At 43.7% G+C, this 21,856-nt stretch overlaps 1 protein-coding gene and 1 long non-coding RNA gene across 2 annotated transcripts; both read right to left on the bottom strand.

The window, feature by feature from the left end:
* Nucleotides 1-272: 272 nt before the first annotated feature.
* Nucleotides 273-2,025, bottom strand: LOC135369298 (uncharacterized). The gene is made up of 3 exons (XR_010415057.1): nucleotides 1,823-2,025; nucleotides 1,188-1,248; nucleotides 273-780 (listed from the first exon to the last, which is right to left on the bottom strand). It is a non-coding gene; the product is annotated as an uncharacterized LOC135369298 (long non-coding RNA).
* A 3,183-nt stretch (nucleotides 2,026-5,208) lies between these two features.
* On the bottom strand, nucleotides 5,209-21,592 carry LOC135369297 (antimicrobial peptide microplusin-like). Its single transcript, XM_064602896.1, has 6 exons — nucleotides 21,462-21,592; nucleotides 12,016-12,077; nucleotides 10,398-10,487; nucleotides 9,358-9,384; nucleotides 6,585-6,669; nucleotides 5,209-5,340 (listed from the first exon to the last, which is right to left on the bottom strand). Exons 1-5 carry the CDS (start codon nucleotides 21,535-21,537, stop codon nucleotides 6,586-6,588), a joined length of 339 nt encoding a protein of 112 aa, XP_064458966.1. The 5' UTR covers nucleotides 21,538-21,592; the 3' UTR covers nucleotides 5,209-5,340; nucleotide 6,585.
* Nucleotides 21,593-21,856: the final 264 nt, after the last annotated feature.

Here is a 21,856-nt window from a genome sequence, read left to right as displayed (position 1 = left end):
AACAAAAAAGTCTAACACGATATGCTTTTGTAATGAAGATCACTGATGATGAGTAAAGAGAATATACGAGTTCAAGTTTATTCAATACTTTATATCATTCATTATATTATTCAACATTTTATGTCAAGTTTATACAACATCAAGTTTATTCAAGTTCAAGATTTATTTCTTGCACTTATGCGTTTCAGGATACAATAAACGTGCAGGGAGGTCGCAAAAGGCTACGTTTATTGTTTTGTGACCTTGCTACAATGGCAATATATATTTTAGGAATGACAATGGTCAGGTACGCTATCTAAATTTGTAGCACTCAACTTTAGGCTGGAATGAGCAATGAATAGCAACTTCCCCACTGATATTTTCTCATATATGCTAAATTTTAAATTTAATGTGATCGAATATGTGATAATATAATAATAATATATAAGAATATAATATGTGATAAATGAATGTGATCAACAGTAGATGTAAACAACATGAGTAGCCAGAGAAGTGCATTCTCAATAAATAATTGTCTTCTTATAGCGTATATGTGCATGCCTATTAACTGAAACAATTATCACAGTTCCCTGACAAGTTTTAATTTCTGAGAGTGTACTGTAGAGGCTGCTTAGATCTACAACAGTTCATACAAGGTATTATATACTGTGAATGCCTTTAAAAATCCCATGTGACACATATCCCTTTACTTTCTGGAGATGCTGTGGTAGTCAAAGTTTGCGGGCATTACGCAGGTTCTGCACCCATTTCTTGAGTATGTCGAGGCAGCTGTGAAGTAACCTGCATTGATGATGATTATTCCAACTTTTATGGTGCATCGACAACAAAGGAAATAATACATCAGAAAATTGGTTTGGGTGCAACCAGTTAAAAATGAATATGTTGTTTAGTAAATGCATTGGACAAATGTTAAAACATCAGTTTAAAACATGGTTTACAATCCCTGTATCTTCTAATAATTAAAAAGATTAAAAACTATTCTAAAGAATATGGGGAACTCTTCTAAAAAGAATTATAATCTCTAATTATTATATTGCTGGGTTAAGGAGCCTAAAGTGTAAGGTGTGTTTCTGATGTGAACATGTAAGAAAATATGCAAAACTGAGAGAGGCTAACCACAGTGCGTGCACTGAGGTTGTTCCTTCCTGTAAAGTAGAAACCAGTGGATGAGGAACGTGATACTTAACCTGTACACCCAGCCGTATCACACTGCACAGATTATTCACTGGGCAGCCCTCATGACGAAACCTGTATTGAGAGACCACTTTTGCCATAAAACTGCTACAAATAGCACGACACGCTACAAATTATTACTATCGTAACAAGCTGACGATACAGCTCAGACACAAAGGCGTTATTCAAGTCGCGCCACACCACCGTTACGTAGGATTCTTTGTCACAAATCAAACCAAGCCACAAAACAATACCAATACATGGTAAAAATGTGACAATCGTGGTCTTATTATGACGTAATACCGAACTTGTGCGCGAAGGTAATTCAAAGAAATGAATGTGGCACTTGCTTCCGCAGAGAACACCGTGTACCATGCTAGCAATGCATGCAAAAAAGCGCTCGAGTGCTCGCACATATATTGATGACAACACTACCTGTGTAGTGTAACATGTTCTTTCAAGCATATTATGCACTCAAACTGTATTTGCCGCCGGGTAAAATGTAAGTGTGCTCGATTGAACGTCGGAAGAGCGATCAAGCAACCTGCATCCAGTGCTCGTTTTGGGCAAAAAAAAAAAAACACTTCATAATGGTCAAATAAATGTACAGAATGGACGCCTATTTATTCCTTGATGAAGAGTGACTCACCTGTATAAGTTTAGGCCCTGTAACCTTGCCAGTACGGTTGGTACGACCGTAATTGCAAGAAGTTGCCATGATCGCTGCGGCGGCTGTTGTGGGCACCGTAAGATGGCGGCCGGTTTCTTCACGCTCGCGCTCCCTATCCGCGATCCAGCCTTTTACAATCGAGATCAGTGGAAGCCACCCATTGAAAACAATACATCGTTTTTTTTCTTTCTTGTAATCGTTTATTTTTATTCTCAACAACGCCGCAAAGGCTGATTACTGATACTTTTTCGTCGTCCTCCGGTTCTTAAAGGAGTACAGAGGGCTATCCAAAAAAGTTTCAGATTAAGACGTCTGATGAAAGTGTGTGTGTGGCATTTTACCGAATAGCGCGAAAGGCTTTGATGTGTGCAATTTGGTTCCCAGAGAAAAAGTCACATAAACATGGCTCCGCGCGTTCACCCTTAACTCGCCACTCCAGGTATAGCGAGGAATTAGGAGGAATGGTGCAACGCCACTGATAACGTTATAAGGGGAACTCGTTCTGGTTCGCTAGTCAGTGGGGGTCAGCGCCTCGTCCCTTTGCCGCCGTGAACCAGTTTTGCCAGTTCTCCCGGAGAATTGGGGATAGAAGGAGCGGCCGAATCATGACCGAGCCAGGAGAAAGGCTTTTTCAGAACCCTGAACAGCCAGTAGCAGTAGCAGACAGCATTTCTCTAGACCAATCAGCGAGCATTCTCCTTATAGCGTCAGCTCGAGGTTCCAGGCAGATCACAGGCTGGTACTGCTCTTCGCCACGGTTGCGCACGGTCGCCTTTTGTGGCGTATTTTAAATTGAATTTCTGCGATAATTATGACTCTGTGGTACGAATTACTTCGCATGGTGCATCTTACTGGCTTACTTAACAGTTTTATAGGAAGAAAACAGGGTGTTAAAAATGACTTCTGTGCTACTTTAAAGGAGCAATGAGGTGACATTCAATGTGGCTCGAAATCCTGCCTCGTCTGTCAAGCTGTCCGCCATGAGCCACATTGCAAAATATTTTCGCCCTGAGATGCATTATCGCAGTGCAATCGAATTAAAAAGAAACAGTCGGAGAGAGCAGCCGCAGACGGCCAACACGATGCTCTCGTGACATGGCGAAGGCTCCGTGTTCTGTTTGTTTTCTTTTTTCTCCGGAGCTCACGTGGCACTTATACATACTTGATCTGTACCGCTGTACGTCACTGGTCACGTGAGGGGAGTACCATCTCGCTCTGGGAGGCGCTCTTTTCGTGAGGAGAGGGATTTTTTTCGAAGGTGTGCCGAACAGAGCCCTCGCGCTCGCTCTGTAGGTCACCTACACTCATCGCCCTTTCGCAGGAACTCATTTTATTCGTTGGAGAACACTCTGCTCCGAAAAACGAAAACATTTTTGGTGGTCACGTCAGTGTTTCTTTAACAGTCATTTGTCAACCGTAGCCGCGCTTGTAAGCCGATCATCTCGGCCCACTGCGTCGTTCCGTCGATCCAAAAGAAGGAGAAAGTTGATTTGTCATAGTGCATGTGCCTTCTTTGGAGCCTTTCCCTTCTTTACCCTGCAACATAAGCATTCCCCCTCTCTTTTCGCGGATGACTGCATGTTAGGACATCCCGCCGTTGCTAACAAAAATAAAACTAACAAGAGACACAATCACGTATAAACTTGGTACTATAGAAAGCATGTTCTCATCCTGACAAAGCATGAAGCGGAATCACATAAACATATCCCAACTCGTGAGGCGGAGAGGAAGGTGCATGAACATTCAAGTGTTAAGTTTCTTTTGATAAGGTATCCATGAATAACCTAGAAAGGTCTACCTAATGGTGCACACTAACTTAAAACGAAATAACAAACACTAGATACGTTATATAATGAACAGCTAAACAATAGGTTTGATAGTATTCGAAAATAAACTACAGGACATAAGAATATCGACATCCACAGTGCTGACGATAAAGGTGATTGAAATTAGTCATTAGGCGTGTTAATGGACTATAGCCACTATGTTTACGCCAAAGGTACTACGTAATTACCCTAATTTTTACACAACGGTGTATAAATTAGGGTAATTACGTAGTACCTTTGGCGTCATTTCCAGTGACTTGGCAAAACAGGGTGTTGACAGAGCCGGACGCACTATCCTCCCGCAGCTCTGTAACAGCCGTTCCATTACCGGAAACAGTAGGAAGAACGTAACGGAAACGAAATTAAAATGCTGGTATCAGAAATGGATAACGGAAACTAAAATACAGCAGTAACGAAAATGGAAACGGCAACGAAAATACGTCCGTTACTCTTCCCTGGACTTTTGTTGACATGGTGAACAAAAGGTAAGAAGCGGTCAAGACGATAAATGCCGGGATCGCGAGTAACATCGACGAAGATAGTATTTGCGGATAATACAATGAACTTTCCTTGTGAATCAAAAACGTTTAGTGTCCTACACTCTTAAAAATGAACTTCACCACATAGCACGCTGCTAGCCAACCATAATCTCTAATGATATTGTAATCTGCCGTGACTCGTTGAAAACGGGAGGCATACGCCTTTTCTGTGACACTTATGCTGTTCCTAATTGTCACCAAAAAGGCGTACGCCCCCCGTTTTCAACAAATCAGGGCAGGTAACGGTATCATTAGAGATTATGGTTGGCTAGGAGCGTGCTATGTGGTAAAGTTCATTTCTAACAGTGTACGTAACATTACCTACACCAACTAGATAGAGAAAGCCTGCACATTGCCTCCTCTCCATCCTTCGCAACGTGGACATATATAGTCAAAATTGTCTGCTGCTGTGATTCACCGTTCTGCGAACTCAAGAACCCGCATATGATTGCAGCTCACCTGGAACCTGCAGACCTAAATAATTAGACAAAAAGTGCAAGACGCTTTCCAGAATATCACTTTTGAGAAAGATTGATGGATTGATGATGGTGATGGCGCTTTGATGATGTGATGCGGCGTGATGCGCTTTATTTCCACGTTTTCCCATTTAATACGCAGGGACGTTCAATCACAACTCGCAGACGACGGTGGTTCTTCTCCATAGCCACGACAGCAGAAAGCACGTTCGTGATTGGCTACTGGCGTTGAAAACACGATCCTGATTGGCCGACACTTAATTGTTACGCCAAGTCGACGAGCGCGCAGGCCTCCTTTATCTATACGTGGTGTTGACACTATCCTTACATTACCCGAGTGGTTTCAGCGTTTAAGTTTGAGACCCGACTAGTGTTCGTGATATGATAGGGTGCCGATTCCACTTGTGCGACATCTTCAGAAGTGCGGCGTGTTGCATATTTTGCGTATTCATCGCAGCTATATCTGCTGGTACCACTGTAGCATGTGTGTTGCTTCCGTTCATGAAAGCAGACGTGTGCATCGCTAGGCGTACATTACATTTTATTAATAAATCATCTCCAATGGGTGACATGCGTACATTCAACCGTGCACAAACTTGTTGGTCTTCGAAGGCTCCACTTGTTGTGGCCTCTTCCCTGGATACTTCATCTTAACGCTACACAAACAAGAGAGACGATACTTGAAACTACGATGCTATTCAAATTATAAATCTCCCACCTCAGGTGTTACTATAAGTAATGTTCTATTATGTGGCGCGATCACGCAAGCATCGAGCGGAACAACACGAACGCGTAATTAAAAGGGCACCAAAAATGTCCACGTAAGTTGTTACCTGCTATGTTAATTTCGCGCTTGTTCTCGTAGTGCAGAGCTTTGATTTCGTTACGAGGCTCCAATCTGAAATATATCAGACTCGCGCGTGCCACACCATGGAGCGATTGAAGAAAAAAAGAAAAAATATTGTTTCTTCATGAATTTTTTGCGGACGATCTACCGAAGGGATTTTTCTTCTGAAAACGGCTACGATATCAGGCCACCGAAAGGAACAGATGTCCTCATTGGGACAACTTCGTAGCTTTTATAATTAAAAAGTTAATTAACGATTTTTAGGTACACACACACACACGCACGCACACACGCACGCAGCCGTGTGATGGCAGCAGACTGCCAATTTTTGCGCGCAGCAATTGCGTGAGGAAGCGTCCGGCTGACGTACACTAGTGGTACTGCTGTGCGTCTTCACAATGTACAGGCGAAAAGCATGGCGGGAAGATCGTGAGGTGTGCGTATGCTTTCATAGGTAAACAATTGGCGCATGGAGATGACATGGTCACCGCTGCCCAAACTCTCCTTGGGAAACTGGTCTCTGGAGGGATTTGTGGAACCGAGTGTCGCTTACTTATGATGGATTACAGTGCGTCTTGCAACAACTTTATTACGGGATGATGGCTGGGGAGTTCCATCGTCGGCGGCGATACCCTACCCCATTGCTGGTGGTGATGCGGGGAAAGAAATAATGAGCACCTTCACCGTAAGGATCGAAGTCCTGTGGTGTCGAGTAATGTGAAGAGAGCCTTGAGGGCAGAGCGTTGTGGCCAGGGACCAAACAATTTTCTGAGAGAGAGGGGGGCGAGAGTCTTGCATAAATCCGTTCGGGTATGAAGATTTTAAGTGTCAAATCGAATGGCGCCGTCACACTAGACATGGAATACCTCCGACTCGGAGGCGGAGTGACATGCGGTCTGACCCGCTCCAGTTCGGAGTATCGGGACGACCAGTGGAATACACCATCAGTACAGTCGCTTAATATTCTCACTATGCCACGTACCGACTTCGTAATTTTTGTACAGGGTTTAATCATCGTTGGTCAATAATATTAGTTCAGAAACTCATAATTACCTTAGTGGGGGTCCTGACCATGGCTGTGTTGTGCAGCAGCGTCGCACTGATTCGCAAGTTCGTGCAGTTCTTCGATTTCACCTTCCTGTAAAAAGATGCAATGATTCCATCTTCGCAGAACTAGCGCGTCAGTGAACATGATGTTGAAAAGTTCCTCTAGTTTAGTCGCTAAAAAAAAAAAAAGAATGTAGATCTTTCGAAGATTTTGTGGATGATTCCGTAGGCAGAGCCGGTTTTGCGACCGATGTGATCAGAGACAGCGTACAGGCGGTCCCCGCAGTCTTCAATAGAACAAGAAAGCGCGTCATGTCTTAGTAGCTCACGATTGCTTGTATGTTTACTTTGTTCATTCTACTTGATGTTTACTTTGTATCTACCTGAATTGTTACTATGGATTCTTCTTCTTCTTCTTTTTTTTTTTTGCTTTACTTCATACCGGCGTCGCTATACAGGGTGTTTCACGAAAGCCCCAGGCTGAATAATTCGTGAACAGGTGGCGCCATCGAAGAAATTTCTTTTTGATAAAGATTCTTGGGACATCGACCATGAACTGAGTGGTGAGCGGCTCATTTGCATACGCTCACTAATTAGATAAACATCCTAACTTTTAAATTTTACTTCGCACGCTTACGGAACCTCCGTTTTACGCATCGGGACCTTCAGCGAGGGACATTGCAAGAAAAAAAACACGTCGACACTTCGTGATTTTTCTAAGTAATTGATCAGTTTCGGTTTCCATATTTCTTGCGCGGAGCAGTGCACCAATGCGCTCTTTGGATCAGCCATCCTGCTCTCAATTTCGTGGTCAAACACTTTTAGAAAAGAGGAGTAATTTTACTCCTTTTGGGGACTAAATGCATTTCCACAAAAAATAGTCCCTTTGGGAAGTAAATGCACACGAGTAAATCAATGTCACAGGATGGAGACTGCATTTCACGCTCTGTTGTAAGAGTCCCAGGTAGATAATTGGTGTGCGTGCATGAAAATACTTTTAAGCAAACCGTCAACCGTGATATATCGAGTGATATAAAATCTTGCGCCATACTAGGGCACAATTTTGCAAAGAAAGATGCGCTAACTGTTTCTTACTCTGTGTGGCTGGAAATTTGCTACGTTGTCTGAGTTATAGAGCCTTATGTCGTTCAAATTGACCAAGGGCACATATTTACCTAGATAGTTGCAGTCAGCAGACCATTCGCGAAGTTTAATGACAATTTGCAGTTCTGGGGAGTAAATGTCGGGACTAAATGTGGGGTTAGGGGACTAAAATGGGGAGTAATTGGGCAGACTAGGGGAGTAGAAGCTGCAATTACTCCCCGTTTTACTCTTTTTTTTCTTAGAGTGCACCTGGTTCATGCACGGGAGCGACGGAAGATTCGGAATAGCCAGTACAATTACGCTCAAAAGGGTGTCTCCTCACTCCCTCGAGGGAGTAGCATAACACGTTCTCCCTGCCGGGGAGTAATATTACTCTCCAGCAGGGAGAAATGTGTTATACTACTCCCTTGAGGGTGTGAGGAGACACCCTTTTGAGCGTAATTGTATTCTCCAAAAGGGTGTTATATATGTGGCAAAAAAAGGAGTTAAAGTACACCCTTTTTTTAAGATTGTAGGTATAAGAAGTTAATGTTCGAAAAAAATGAACATAAAATTCATCAAAATAGATCAGTATACGTGTTGTTGTGCGTTTGTTCTTGGTGTGATATCTAGTATCCCCGTTACATGTTTCTTATCTTTTTCTTCTTTCTTTTTTCTTTTTGCACTGATCAGTGCACCAGTTAATAACTTATATAGTGCATCACGTTAGCCCCGGAGTGGGAATGGGAATGTCCTTTTCTTGGGTAGAATGAGAATGAGCCCAGGTTTTCATTCTGAGGAATTAAAAGGAATAGAATTTCGAATCGCGACCACTCCTCGGAATGGTACTGGAATTCAATGGATCGACCCTTCCGCAACATTCCTCCTAGCCAACCATCATCCCGAATGATAACGTTCTCTCCTAATTTGTTGAAAACGGGAGGCGCAGCCTGTAGAGAAGAAGGGACACCAAAGCGTCTCCTGCGGTCTTGCGGCTGTTCCTTATCCTCCGTCACCCCCTGCGTCAACCAGGCGGATGATTACGAAGTTAACAGTCGGATAGTTGATCCAAAGAGCGCATTGGTGCACTGCTCTGCGCAAGAAATATGTAAACCGAAACCGGTTAATTACTCGGAAAGATCACTAAGTGTCGACGCGTTTCTTTTGTCTTGCAATGCACTCTTAAAAATGAACTTCACCTCATAGCACGTTCTTAGCCAACCATCATCTCGAATGATATCGTTATCTGCCCTGATTTGATGGAAACAGGAGACGTACGCCTTTTCTGTGACACTTATGCTGGCCATAATTGTCACAGAAAAGGCGTGCGCCTCCTGTTTTCAACCAATCAGGCCAGATAACGATATCATCCGAGATGATGGTTGGCTGAGACCGAGCTATGAGGTGAAGTTCATTTTTAAGAGTGTAGTTTTCGCTGAAGGTCCCGATGCGTAAAACAGAGGTTCCGTACGCGTGCGAAGTACAATTTAAAAGTTTGGATGTTCATTTAACCAGTGAGCGCATGCAAATGAGCCGCTCACTACGCAGTTCATGGCCGATGTCCCAAGGATTGTTACCAAAAAGAAATTTCATCGATGGCGCCACCTGTTCGCGAATTATTCAGCCGGGGGATTTTCGTGAAACACCCTGTATGGAAGAATCAACTATTATGCCAACAGAAGGTGCATCAACTCACCGTAAAGAACCTCTTCAATGCGGTGAGCTGTGGAAGCAAGAAACAGTTCATTTGAATTTGCGTACTAATAAAAATGAATATCGGTGGTATTAAAGGAGAACGAAAGTGCGAAAAATTCATTTCGCTGAATGTGAGACGGTGTTACACTCTTAAGAATGACATTCATCGCATAGCACGCTCCTATAGCCAACCCTCATCCTGAGTAACATCGTTTTTTTTTCTTTTTTTCCTTGGTTTGCTGAAAGCAGGGGGCGTACGCCATTTAGTGGAGTTATACAGTTAACTATTGCCACAGAAATGACGTACGCCACGTTTTCAACAAATCAAGAGACAGATGTGCTTTACGGTGAAGCTCTCTTTTTACCTAGACACCAACCGATAAAGGAATGGGATATTCATATGTTGCGTATTTCCTGATTTATGATCGATCAAAAAGCGCAATTGATGCTGTCTCTCTCTCTCTCTCCTCGAGGAGTCCGACAATGCCAAGCATGCTCGTATTGATCTCTCCCCCAGGTGATTTGTCCTACACTCTTAAAAATGAACTTCACCGCATAGCACGCTCCTAGCCAACCATTATCTCGAATGATATAGTTATCTGCCCTGATTTGTTGAAAACAGGGGGCGTACGCCTTTTCTGTGACAATTATGAATAGCATAAGTGTCACAGAAATGGCGTACGCCCCCCGTTTTCAACAAATCAGGGCAGATAACGATATCATTCGAGATAATGGTTGGCTAGGAGCGTGCTATGCGGTGAAGTTCATTTTTAAGAGTGTATAGCGACTTTAGATCGTTTGAGGCGACCAATCGGAGGTCCCTCCGGCTCTCTGTCGCGCTTCACGTAAAGAGAGAGAGAGAGAGGGAGGGGGAAAGAAAGAGTAATCTTGCAGATTGTTTCTCTCACTAATCACAGACGACGCAACGGATAAAATGCGTTCCTTCAGTATTGTTGTAAAGGTAACACCATATTATATACCGAGAGGAGAAAATTATGCAACTTCAAAGAGCATCGAGATCAATCACTGTCTGTGTCTTACGAAGTCGGGTTCAGCACACATCTTGCGGATGCTGCACAGGTCGCTGTCGCACTGAAGTTGTCTGTTGACGCGGTCAAACTTCCTCTTGAACTATCGTTTGAAGGAAAACAAATATTCAATATTAGCGGAGTCTTACCGAACGTAAACTGTAGACTAAAATTATGCGTATGAATTTTAGCCTTGTATACGTGCAACCACAGAGTCCTGCGTGTGACGCGTGTCATTCGCTGGCGTTTAGGGGTGAAAGCAAGAAGCAATGTACACACACTATATCGTGTCGCTGACGTGAAAATTAAAACGTTGCCACATGCACGCGCGGAATGAACGGGGTAACTTTATGTTGAGGCACTACGTCAGTGACACATTACGCATTAATTGTAAGTTACTCAGCAACAGAAAAAAAGAAAAAAGAAATTTTCTCCGCTTACATGACAAGGAGGGTAATTATAGTGCATGGAAGGTAGTGAACGTAAGATGTAACGCTCTTACCTTCATTCATCGAATATAATTGAGTTACTTGGTGAATTACTTTTGACTTTATGCTTGTGAGTGACCAAACGTGAAATTGTAGCCTATATACAGAGAAGAAAAAAAAGTAATAATAATAAGGCTTAAAATTAACGGGCATGGTGGCACCAACACGCGCTTCGGAAATCAACTGAATAAGAAAAAAAGAATAGAAAGCGATCAAAGCAAGACAAAAAGAAGGGAACCTTTTCACCGTGGGAAAAACGAGAGCAATGTATTCCGAAAAGGGATTACGTCCTGAGTACTTGTTCGTGAACAGCGTAATAAGGTTACAGGCGCAGCTCTATCCACTTTGGGAAGCACTTGGATGTAGTACCAGTTGGTTATATTTAAAGGAATTAATCACACCCATACTTCACAGTACCGTATTTTTCGGTGTATAACGCGCGCGTTATACAGTAAAAAAGTGTTCTGAAGATGTCCTGCGTGTTATCTAACGGTGCGCGTTATACACGGAAATATTTTCCTGCAGAGTTCCTTTTCAGGTCGGTGACGTACAAATTCTAGGTTCTTCCAGAGTGTGCTGTGGCTTTCTCCCATATCTGTTAGGGTCAGTTGACAAAACCGGCGAAAGGGCACTGAACTTCATAAAAGGTTAACGATGCTGCTTAAGGATGTTATTCAGCAGTCAATAATTTTGAATTCATTTCGGAAGAATGGCGTGATTGAGAAGGGACGCGAAACGGAAAGCAGGGAGGACACTGAAGTATGCTATGAGAGCGACGCTGTTGCATCGGAGTTTAACGGATTTGACGAAATGTGTTTCAAATATAGCATATGCATATGTGATACACCGCTTTGGTTTATTGTGTATACTGGTGGCAGTACAGAAGCTTGTAGCACCATTGCGGTGCGCGTTATGCACCGGTGCGCGTTATACATCGAACATTTTTCAAATTGGGCCCGTTTTTAGGGGTGCGCGTTATACAAGCGTGTGCGTTATACACCAGAAAATACGGTAATTAAGACTTCACAGCTCTGAATATATCCTTCTGGGGTAACTGTGTCCCAACAAAACTGTATAGGTATATGTTCGATCCGTCCTAGGCACAATCGGCGTCCCGTTACGTTGATACAATGACTCACTTACCTCAGCCGTGGCCTGATTTCGCTGACACTGCAGCTGATCTCTGAGTTCCTGGTCGTCTTTGTCTAGAATTGGCAGACAGTTCATCTATTCATATGCACTGCAGCTCTTTAACACATGGGGATGTAGTTGTGTATTGGACGAGGTACACTGATCAAGGCAGAGTTCACAGCGGCTGCGCAAAACCTCACAGATAAAACGCACACACACACACACACACACACAAATGCAAACTAACCACAACAACAAAAAGCCAATTGATGAAGAAACTGGAAAGAAACAAAACAATTACAACAATAATTAATGACGCAAAAGTGATGATGGCAAAGGGGGGAGGATTTATTGACAGAATAAAAAAGGAAAACAAGAATAAAAGGGGAAAGGTCAGCCATGCAGCACGCAGGCTTGTTATTCCCTAACCAAAAAAAAGAGAACGAAAACATAAAAAATACAAATAAATAAATGAGGAGGAAAAAATGCAACAAGAGAGAAATGAAAAGGTTGGCGCAATGGTCCGCGCACAGTGTGCTATGCGGTGAAGTTCTGTTTCTAGAGTGTAGCTTGACTTGGAAGCACAGCGAGGGTAGAGTCCGCGTTTGCTCACGGGCGATTGGCGGTGTTAGTATCTGGTGCACTCAGGGTCCCGTAAAGGCCCGACCACCGGGAGGAGCCCAACTTGAAGTGTGTCTGCATGACGTCAATGCGGAACAATCTCGTAGCCTGACTCCGGTACCATAATGACGTACATACACTTCGACGTGGCCTAAGCTACGCCCAACACATTTGAGAACTCGATTATGCTGATAAACTGCTCAATTGTACGGTTTGGTGTACACCCAGTTACCGTACCAACCCTGGCAGTTACCGTCAGATCAGCGCTACACCCTGCAAGGGAACGATATAGCTAGACGAAGTTCTACACATCGTTATCCTACACTCTTAAAAATGAACTTCACCGCATAGCACGCTCCAAGCCAACCATCATCTCGAATGATATCGTTATCTTCCCTGATTTGTTGAAAACGGGAGGCGTACGCCTTTTTTGTGACACTTATGCTGTTCACAAATGTCACAAAAAAGGCGTACACCTCCCGTTTTCAACAAATCAGGGAAGATAACGATATCATTCGAGATTATGGTTGGCTAGGAGCGTGCTATGCGGTGAAGTTCATTTTTAAGAGTGTAGACACAAGGTCAAAAACTTTTAGTGCACCGTGTGAGTGTATTCAAACACGGTCTGCATTGCGCACGCGAAATGCCAGCGGCAGAAATATCAAGAGACAGGTGAGCCACAGGGGACGCCTCCGGAAAGGGGAACATGCCACCAGAGCATCATGTGAACTTCTTGTTGTGTATTTCGGGACCGAAAAGCGTTGAGTGGTACTAACGGTGAAATTACATTTGTGTATTCATTGCGCTAGTATTTTTCTTGTTTTCTTCTATTTCTTTGTTATTTTTATTTATTTATTTATTTATTTATTTATTTGTGGATGAAGAGTCGCCGCTCTTTAAAGTTCGGAATGCCAGGAAAGACGAAAAAAACTGAACATAAGTAGAGGAGGCAAGCGAGCTGGTGTATACGATTGAATGGAAACACCTCCTTGAGTCTGAGGAGCAACGAAGGGGGAAACTAGACAGGACGACACGGGACAAGAACCGACAACGACGAGTTTTGAGTCGAACATTTATCGAGTTTTGTTCGAGTTTTGTTTTTGTCGAGTCGAGTTTTGAGTCGAACATTTGAGACGTCGTTGTCGGTTCTTGTCTCGTGTCGTCCTGTTTATAAGTTTCCCTCTTCGTTGTTCCTCAGATCTCAAGGAGATGTTTCCGTTCAATCAGAAGAAAACTGATACAGGAAGGAGTAATAATGACCCGTCTTCTGATGCTCTTGACCAGCGACAATACAGTAGTTTGCATTGTTGGATTCCCAACATCAGATACTCCCAAAGAGCAATAATAGGTAGCAATAAGAGAATAATAGAGTAATAGGTGTATCCGACAACTTCCACATAACTTTGCACAACGCTCCGTTTCTGAAGCGGACACGACGACGTAGCACAGCGCTTTTACCACTGCGTGCTCGGCAAAGATATGCGGTTGTTGTATTTTTGCTTTCGTTGCCCTTGCTTACTTTCCAAGAGAGCCGATTAGATCTGTTCACGCCACGTGCGGAGCGTCGTGGTTTTATAGCCCTGCAACGTCAGGTCCTGTATGCGGACGACAAGGCGCGTAGCTATGACATCTATCGAGCAAATAAGGCCTCTTTGGGGAGTCCTTCCATATATCGAACAACGGTCTTAATATGCCAGGCGGGTGCAATTCCGAACGGGTCATGCGCGTACGTCATTACAAACGTTATCGTACACGTTATTATAACAATGCCGCGTACCATGACTGTCGGTCAAGCAGTTTATAAACAGCGCGACTGCTGATCATCTTGTAATTTATTCCGACCTAGGTGATGTGATGTGTGACATAGGTAATTAGTTTACAGCTCCAGGTAGAGCGAACCCTCGGGTAGGAGTGCATGATTAAATCACGCAGACACACACACACACACATATGCAGAGTGTTTCACGAAAATATGCCGGCTGAATAATTTGTGAACAGGTGGAGAGACCGAAGAAATTTCTTTTCGGTAAAGATCGTTGGGGCATCGGCCATGAACCAAGTAGTGAGTAGCTCATTTGCATACGGTCACTAATTAGATAAACATCTTAACTTTTACATTTTACTTCGCACGCTTACGGAACCTCTGTTTTACGCATGGGGACCTTCAGGGGAAAATATTGCAAGAAAAAAAAACACACGTCGACACTTATTGATTTTTTCGAGTAATTAATCGGTTTCTGTTTACATATTTCTTGCGCGGAGCAGTGCACCACTGCGCTCTTTGGATCAGCTATCCGGCTGTCAATTTTATGTTCATCCGCCTGGTTTACACACGGGGGTGACGGAAGATAAGGAACAGCCGCAAGCCCGCAGGAGGTGCTTTGGTGTTCCTTCTCCTTCTCTACACTCTTGAAAATTAACTTCACCACATAGCACAATCGTAGCCAACCATCATCCGAGATGACAACGTTCTCTCCCTTGATTTTATGAATGTGGGAGCAGTGCATTTTTGTTGTTGTTGTTGTACAAATGATGCCATACACAAGAAAAAATAAATAAAATGCGGCGCCTCTACTTTTTAACAAATCGAGCGATAACGTTGTCATTCGGTTCGCTGGATTTCTACCCATCTTAATTCGGGATGATAGTTGGCTAGGGGCATGCTATGTGGTGCAGTTAATTTTTACGAGTGTATCCCACTAGTTCACAGCGCTCCCGGCGCATTCGTCATCATCAATGATAAGAGCACGCTATCTCACACTCCGAACGACGGAACCGCCAGTGCTGTCTACCAGTCGCTCTGAGAAGGAATACCGAAGCCTCTCTTACGGCTGTTCCTAATCTTCCGTCGACCCCGTGCGTGAACCAGGCGGATGAACACGAAATTGACAGGCGGATAGCTGATCCAAAGAGCGCATTGGTGCACTGCTCCGCGCAAGAAATGTAAACCGAAACCGATTAAGTACTCGAAAAAATCATTAAATGTCCTTTTGGAAATGGTTTTTTCCTTGCAATATTTTTCGCTGAAGGTCCCGATGCGTAAAACAGAAGTTGAGTAAGCGTGCGAAGTAAAAGTTAAAAGTTAGGATGTTTATTTAATTGGTGAGCGTATGCAAATGAGCCGCTCACTACGCAGTTCATGGCCGATGTCCCAAGGATCTTTACCGAAAAGAAATTTTTTCGAGGGTGCCACCTGTTCACGAATTATGCAGCCGGGGGATTTTCGTGAAACACCCTGTATATAATGAAACATGGACTAGGAAGGTAAGGGAAGTAAATAAAAAGGGGGATAATTTATTTACATTTAAGATACTTGGAATGATAAAGGGTTGTCTACGTTACAGCGGAAGCTCCGCCTTCGTCCTGACGAAGGTAAATCACCAGTCACCAATTCTACGAAAAGACAGAAGAACATCATCGCCGAGGACCTGACAGCTTGAAGAAATTTTTCGTCGCTTGAAAATTTTTGGTCGCTTCTGTTCGTTCGTCAGACATTGCGGATACGTGCCCCATGAGTTTAAGATTTGTTTATTAAGGCGTGTGAGTTGATGATGAACGCACGCTTTCAAAGACATGTAAGTGCTCAGTCAAGTTTGTGTTTTGGTTGGTGTGTTTGTGTTGTAATTGGTTACTGTTTCGTGTGGTTTCTTATAAGCGATCCCCATTTCGATGATGAATGCCCACACTTCTGCAAGCCGTGTAAATAACGGTTGCGTGATTTGAGACAGGTTTGACCCTGCAACTAACTTTAGGAAAGCGCAAGAGGCGCGTGCAAATGAATGCAATTGGAGCTTGATATTCCGACGTCGCAGAGCATTTAGGTTCGGAATTACAGACTGGTATTTAGATTACACTCTTCGAAATTAAGCTCACCATATAGCACGCTGCTAGCCAACCATCATCTCGAATGACCTCGTTATCTGCCCTGATTTGTTGAAAACGGGAGGCGTACGCCTTTTCTGTGACACTTATGCTGTTCATAATTGTCACAAAAAAGGCGAACGCCCCCCGTTTTCAACAAATCAATGCAGATAACGATATCATTCGAGATGATGGTTGGCTAGCAGCGTGCTATGCGGTGAAGTTCATTTTTAAGAGTGTAGGGTGATTGTACACCGAATGATCCCAAGGTTGTGCACGATCCCCCAGTTCCTTATTAAGAACAAAACATACTCGTGTCTATACCAATAGGCATTTGCCGAAGTTTAACAAATAATCTCACTGCAGTTATCTCTCTGCACCGAACCTTTCTGCATTTACGACGTCTGCAAATTTATGCATATGGGCAGGTACGCCCTCTCGGCTTCTTCCTCCGTAATTTGGTTTTTGTCTTGTGTGTAAATTTTGACCAGTCGAAACTGAACAGCCGTTAAATATTTTTCAGCAACTCTTTGGCAAATGCTAGGAAATGGTAGGACGGAGTATGTATGGTATTGTTCTTAAAGAAGGAGCTAAGGAATGTCGAACAGAACGTTTGCATCATTTGGCGTGGAATGCCCGTTAAAGTAGCGCAGAAGTCGTTTTTAACGCCCTGTTTTCTTCCTATAAAACTGTTAAGTAGGCCCGTAAGATGCACCATGCGAAGAAATTCACGCCACAGGGTCATAATTATCGAGGAAATTGAGTTTAAAGTACGCCGCAAAAAGCGACCGTGCGCAATGGCGGTCGAGAGCAGTACCAGCCTGTGATCTGTCGCGCTGACGCTGTAAGGAGAACGCTCGCTGATTGGTCCTGAGAAATGTCGTTTGCTACTGGGCTGTTCGGGGTTCTGAAAACGCCTTTCTCCTGGCTCGGTAATGCTTCGACCGCTCCTTCTATCCTCAATTATCCGGGAGAACTGGCAAAACTGGTTTACCGCGGCAAAGGGACGAGACGCCGACCCCCACTGACCGGCGAACCAGAACGAGTTCTCCTTATACCGTCATCGGTGACGTGGCATCATACCTCCTCATCCTCATCGTACCTGGAGTGACGAGTTAAGGGTGAACGCGCGGAGCCATGTTTATGTAGTTTTTTTTTTTGTTTTTTTTTCTTCTGGGAAGCAAAGTGCCCACATCAAAACCTTTCGCGCTATTCGGATAATGACACACACACTTTCATCATACTATCTGGTCAATGCCACTCTGTATATCACTTCAAAAGCACCATACCACGGGTATGCTACTAAAAAAGGTGGAACATCTAAGGACTTTTTGGGCACTCATTATCTATTGAAATTTGTTCGTAAATAGATCTCCACACGAGAAAAATCATCATGACGTTGGTAGACAGACTGAAACCGAAACACATCGGAAGGGGAGGTCTACGTCCCGGGATTCTTGTTTGCTACCTTGTAATGAAAGAAAACTGCACTCTTAAAAATAAACTTCATCGCATAGCACGCTCTTAGCCAACAATAACCTCCAATGATGTCGTTATTCGCCCTGATTTGTCAAAAACGGAAGGCGTACGCCTTCTTTGCGACACTTTTGATGCTCATAATTGTCACAGAAAGGCGTACGCCTCTCGCTTTCAGCTAGTCAGAGTAGATAACGATATCATTCGCGATGATGGTTGGATAAGAGCGTGCTATGCGGTAAAGTTCATTTTGAAGAGTGTAGAACCTTACGACGCGTTCCTTTCATACACTGTTAAAACAGAACTTCGCCTCATAGCACGCTCCTAGCCAACCGTCATTCCGAATAATATCATTCTGCATCCTGATTTGTTCAAAACAGGGGGGAGGCGCCTATATGGGACAAGATAATCTGTTCCAGATAGGCGCCTCCTCCTATTTTTCAACAAATTAATGCACAGAATGGTATCATTCGGAATGATGGTTGGCTAGGAGCGTGCTATGTGGTGAAGTTCTGTTTTAACAGTGTGCCCATCGTAATCCCCCAGAGACCGTGGCTTTCGGGCGCGAGCTAGTTCGCCCATAGCTTCGAACCTCGTTCAACTCTACCAAATTGGTGGCGCTGTGGATCATTATGACGTCATTTGTTTACAAACAGTGAGAGGTCTATTGCCTTAGCTTGATATTTTGCGTTTGAGGACTTACAGAGTCTGCTTACGGGAGTTGAAGATGTATCATCAGGGAACATAAGTAACTGGAGTTTAATAGTTCAATGTGGTTTCTAGAAGTTCCACAATATGTGTTGGGATATTATGGTCGTTACTATCTAGTCATCGGCTAGCCCTTGATAAGTGTCCGTACGATTACAGTCTTGTCGCAGTGCTGCGCAAACGTAAAGTGCACACGCTAGTCACTTTTGCAGTGTTCTAATAGCTTTACTTCAAATAACGTTTTGTCAAAATGTGCTCCATCTGTGACCTACTACGTCTCACTTTCACACGCACAGCACACATTTCCGAAATATTCGTAGTAAACACGTACAGAACAGCTTTTAGGGTGGTCTAAGTAAAAGCAAATGAAGGTATAATCCTAGATATTATGGCTAATACAGGTCTAGTACAGGGCTAGAACCCGCGTGATTCTGGTATGTAAATAGTGTAAAATTGAACTAGGCCAAGACGTTGGACGTCTAAGTTTAGACGTCTAGGGCCGTGTTTCACCAATGCCGATTAACATTTGAACCGAGTTCAACGGTCCGTTAACATGAATTTAACGCATAACTCATTCAGTTTCAATAAAGTGAGTTGCTGTCACTGAAACATTCATCACGTCACCAACAAACGCTTGCAAAGAAGAATCTACTCTTGACTTCTAGTTTTAGCAACCCTTGATCTCGGTTAACCAGCTTTGGTGAAACTGGGCCTAGGTGGCGTAACGGCAGTTATGCTAGAAGAAGGCTATAGAGGAACTTCCCTAGACATTAAGGATATTGGGAGACGTTTACGAGACATATTACGTTTTCTTTTTTCTTTTTTTTTTTTCATTTCAGATGTCCATCGGACATTTCCTATGCCACCTTTGGTTACATGAGCAGTCACCGCGAGAACCCCAAGCCAACTGCGAGTGGAGCAACATGGACTAAGATGATGCATTCAACGCCATGTGATCTAGCGACGCCGCTTGCCATGGCTGATTCTCGCGAAAAAAAGAGAAAGAGGTCATTCTGGTCGTGCACATACACCAAATCCAAAATATTAGCCTCAAGCACCGCCGCGTTCGGACGCTAGAGGGCTTTGTAGTTTGTGCTGCGAGCAAAACGATAGTCCATAAGGAAGCGTGCCGTCAGCGTGCTACTACACTGAAGAGGCTCAAAATTTAAACCTGTTTTTTAGAAGGACCATTCCACCTACGGACCGAGCCTCTCTAGTCTCCCGCAAAATTTAGGACTTGGGGAATTCTGAGAAACACTTCATCATTTGCCCAGGTTTGACATTTCTTTAAAAATAACTACAGCTCTAACAAAATCAAATTTTGCAGGAGTAAAGTGCATCAGGACCATCTTCGAGGAAAAAATTCTGAACTGTTTTCTCAGCAATTTAGGTGTAGTAGAAAACTTGTAAAATCACAAAAATCATTGAAAAGTGCATATTTCAGTGAGAAAATTTTCAACCGCGATAAGAAGCTAGGACGACGTGCTCTACACAGAACTGTAGACGAACACCTCATCCGTGCGTGGAGCAAACTTTGAAAAGTACTTTTGGTTAACTTGAAGAAATTATTATTATTTTTTTCTTTTTTGGCGGCATACGTGCGACGCAGGCTTCGCGGCGTGGTCACCAAGTTTGAGCACACCTGCGCCTGGTCACCTCGAAAAACGAAGTATAAAACTGAAATTGTTGCGATAGAAATGCTCGAAAATGTTTTCTCAGCTAAATACGTATATACTATATACTACATATTAAAACTGTGATTTGCCGATTGATCTTCTTCGACAGTCTCAGTGTAGGGGCTGCCAGAGGTCCCAAGCTCGCTTCAAGTTCGCTTGACGGTTGTTTCACATTTTACCCTTTCGGCCCTCGCGATCATATAACTATCAGGTGAAATGGTTGTCACTATTATTTCTGTCGCAATAATTTCAGTTTTATACTACGTTCCTCGAGGTGAAGAGGTGCAAGGTGCGCTCATACCCGGTGGCCGCGCTGCGAAGCCTACGTCGCCAAGTATGCGATGAAAATAATTAATTTCTTCAAGTTAACAAAAAGTACTTTTCTTGTTTTTTCTCCACGCATAAATGAGACGTTCTGCTACAGTTCTGTGTGCATCACGTCTTTCTAGCTTTTTATCACGGTTGAAAACTTCCCAGGTGGAGAGAGGGCAGCAGGAAGGAGTGGGGGACAGGGGGTTTAGTAATCGTCCTGGGCCGACTTTAGGGAGAACGGGGCCGACATTCGTTTGGAAAGTCTTCGGAAAACCAAGGGAAAACCGCAGACAGCACAGCCGGTGACAGGATTCGAACCCGTGTCAACTCCCAGTCTCGGCGTCGAAAGCACGCATCCTAACCACTATGCCACGGGGGGTAAGTCCTTCATGTATGTGTTTTATACCCCTGACAACCAATAATCTCAACAATTCTCGTTATCTGTACTGGCAGATGGGACGTTTTGTCATTAAAATGCATCCATTTGTAATTTTGACGGGAAACTCCTCATTGCGCACACCTCAGCGAGCATCGCGAAATAGCAAGCTCGCACTATTCTTCCTGCGTTGCATTTCGAGCATACATACACGGAATAATAATCATTCAACCTATATCATGATGATAATTGCTGTATTACAGCAGAAAACACCTGCTTGCAGTAGAGTACGAGACCCACTAACACGAACTCATCTGAGCCCTTTAAGGAAGCGATGAAGACAAACATACGCAGCAGTATAGGAGGTTCATGCTGTATCATCAGCGGGGTTTCTTTCCACGTAAAACAGATTTGGGTACAGTACGCACCGCACAGATCCAGATGATGAGACGACGCCACCAGAAGAACAGCAGCGAGAGCAGCAACGGAAAAGAAACCCTTCATGTTGAGAGGCAAACAATTTCGCACGGACTCCGTGCTAAGTTGGCAGCGTCAGCCTCTTAAATATCGGCTGCGTCCCGCCTCATCACAGGCTATCTCTTCTTCCGCTTTCGCTCGCAGTTTCACCGCGACAACGTCCAGGAAATGCAGAGCGTACAGAAGTACATACGTACGTCAACATATTATAACTGCACGCAGAAAGACAATGTGCGCGCTTCTTCGCATACTAATTATATTCTTAACGTTACTTGCGGACCGCTTCCTATACAATGAAGGTCTGCTCCTGTATGAAAGCAACTACTTGAGAGGTTGTTTATTCTTC

The sequence above is a fragment of the Ornithodoros turicata genome, chromosome 9, assembly GCF_037126465.1.
Source record: "Ornithodoros turicata isolate Travis chromosome 9, ASM3712646v1, whole genome shotgun sequence".
NCBI lineage: Eukaryota > Metazoa > Arthropoda > Arachnida > Ixodida > Argasidae > Ornithodoros > Ornithodoros turicata.
This window is presented reverse-complemented; position numbering and strand designations above follow the sequence as displayed.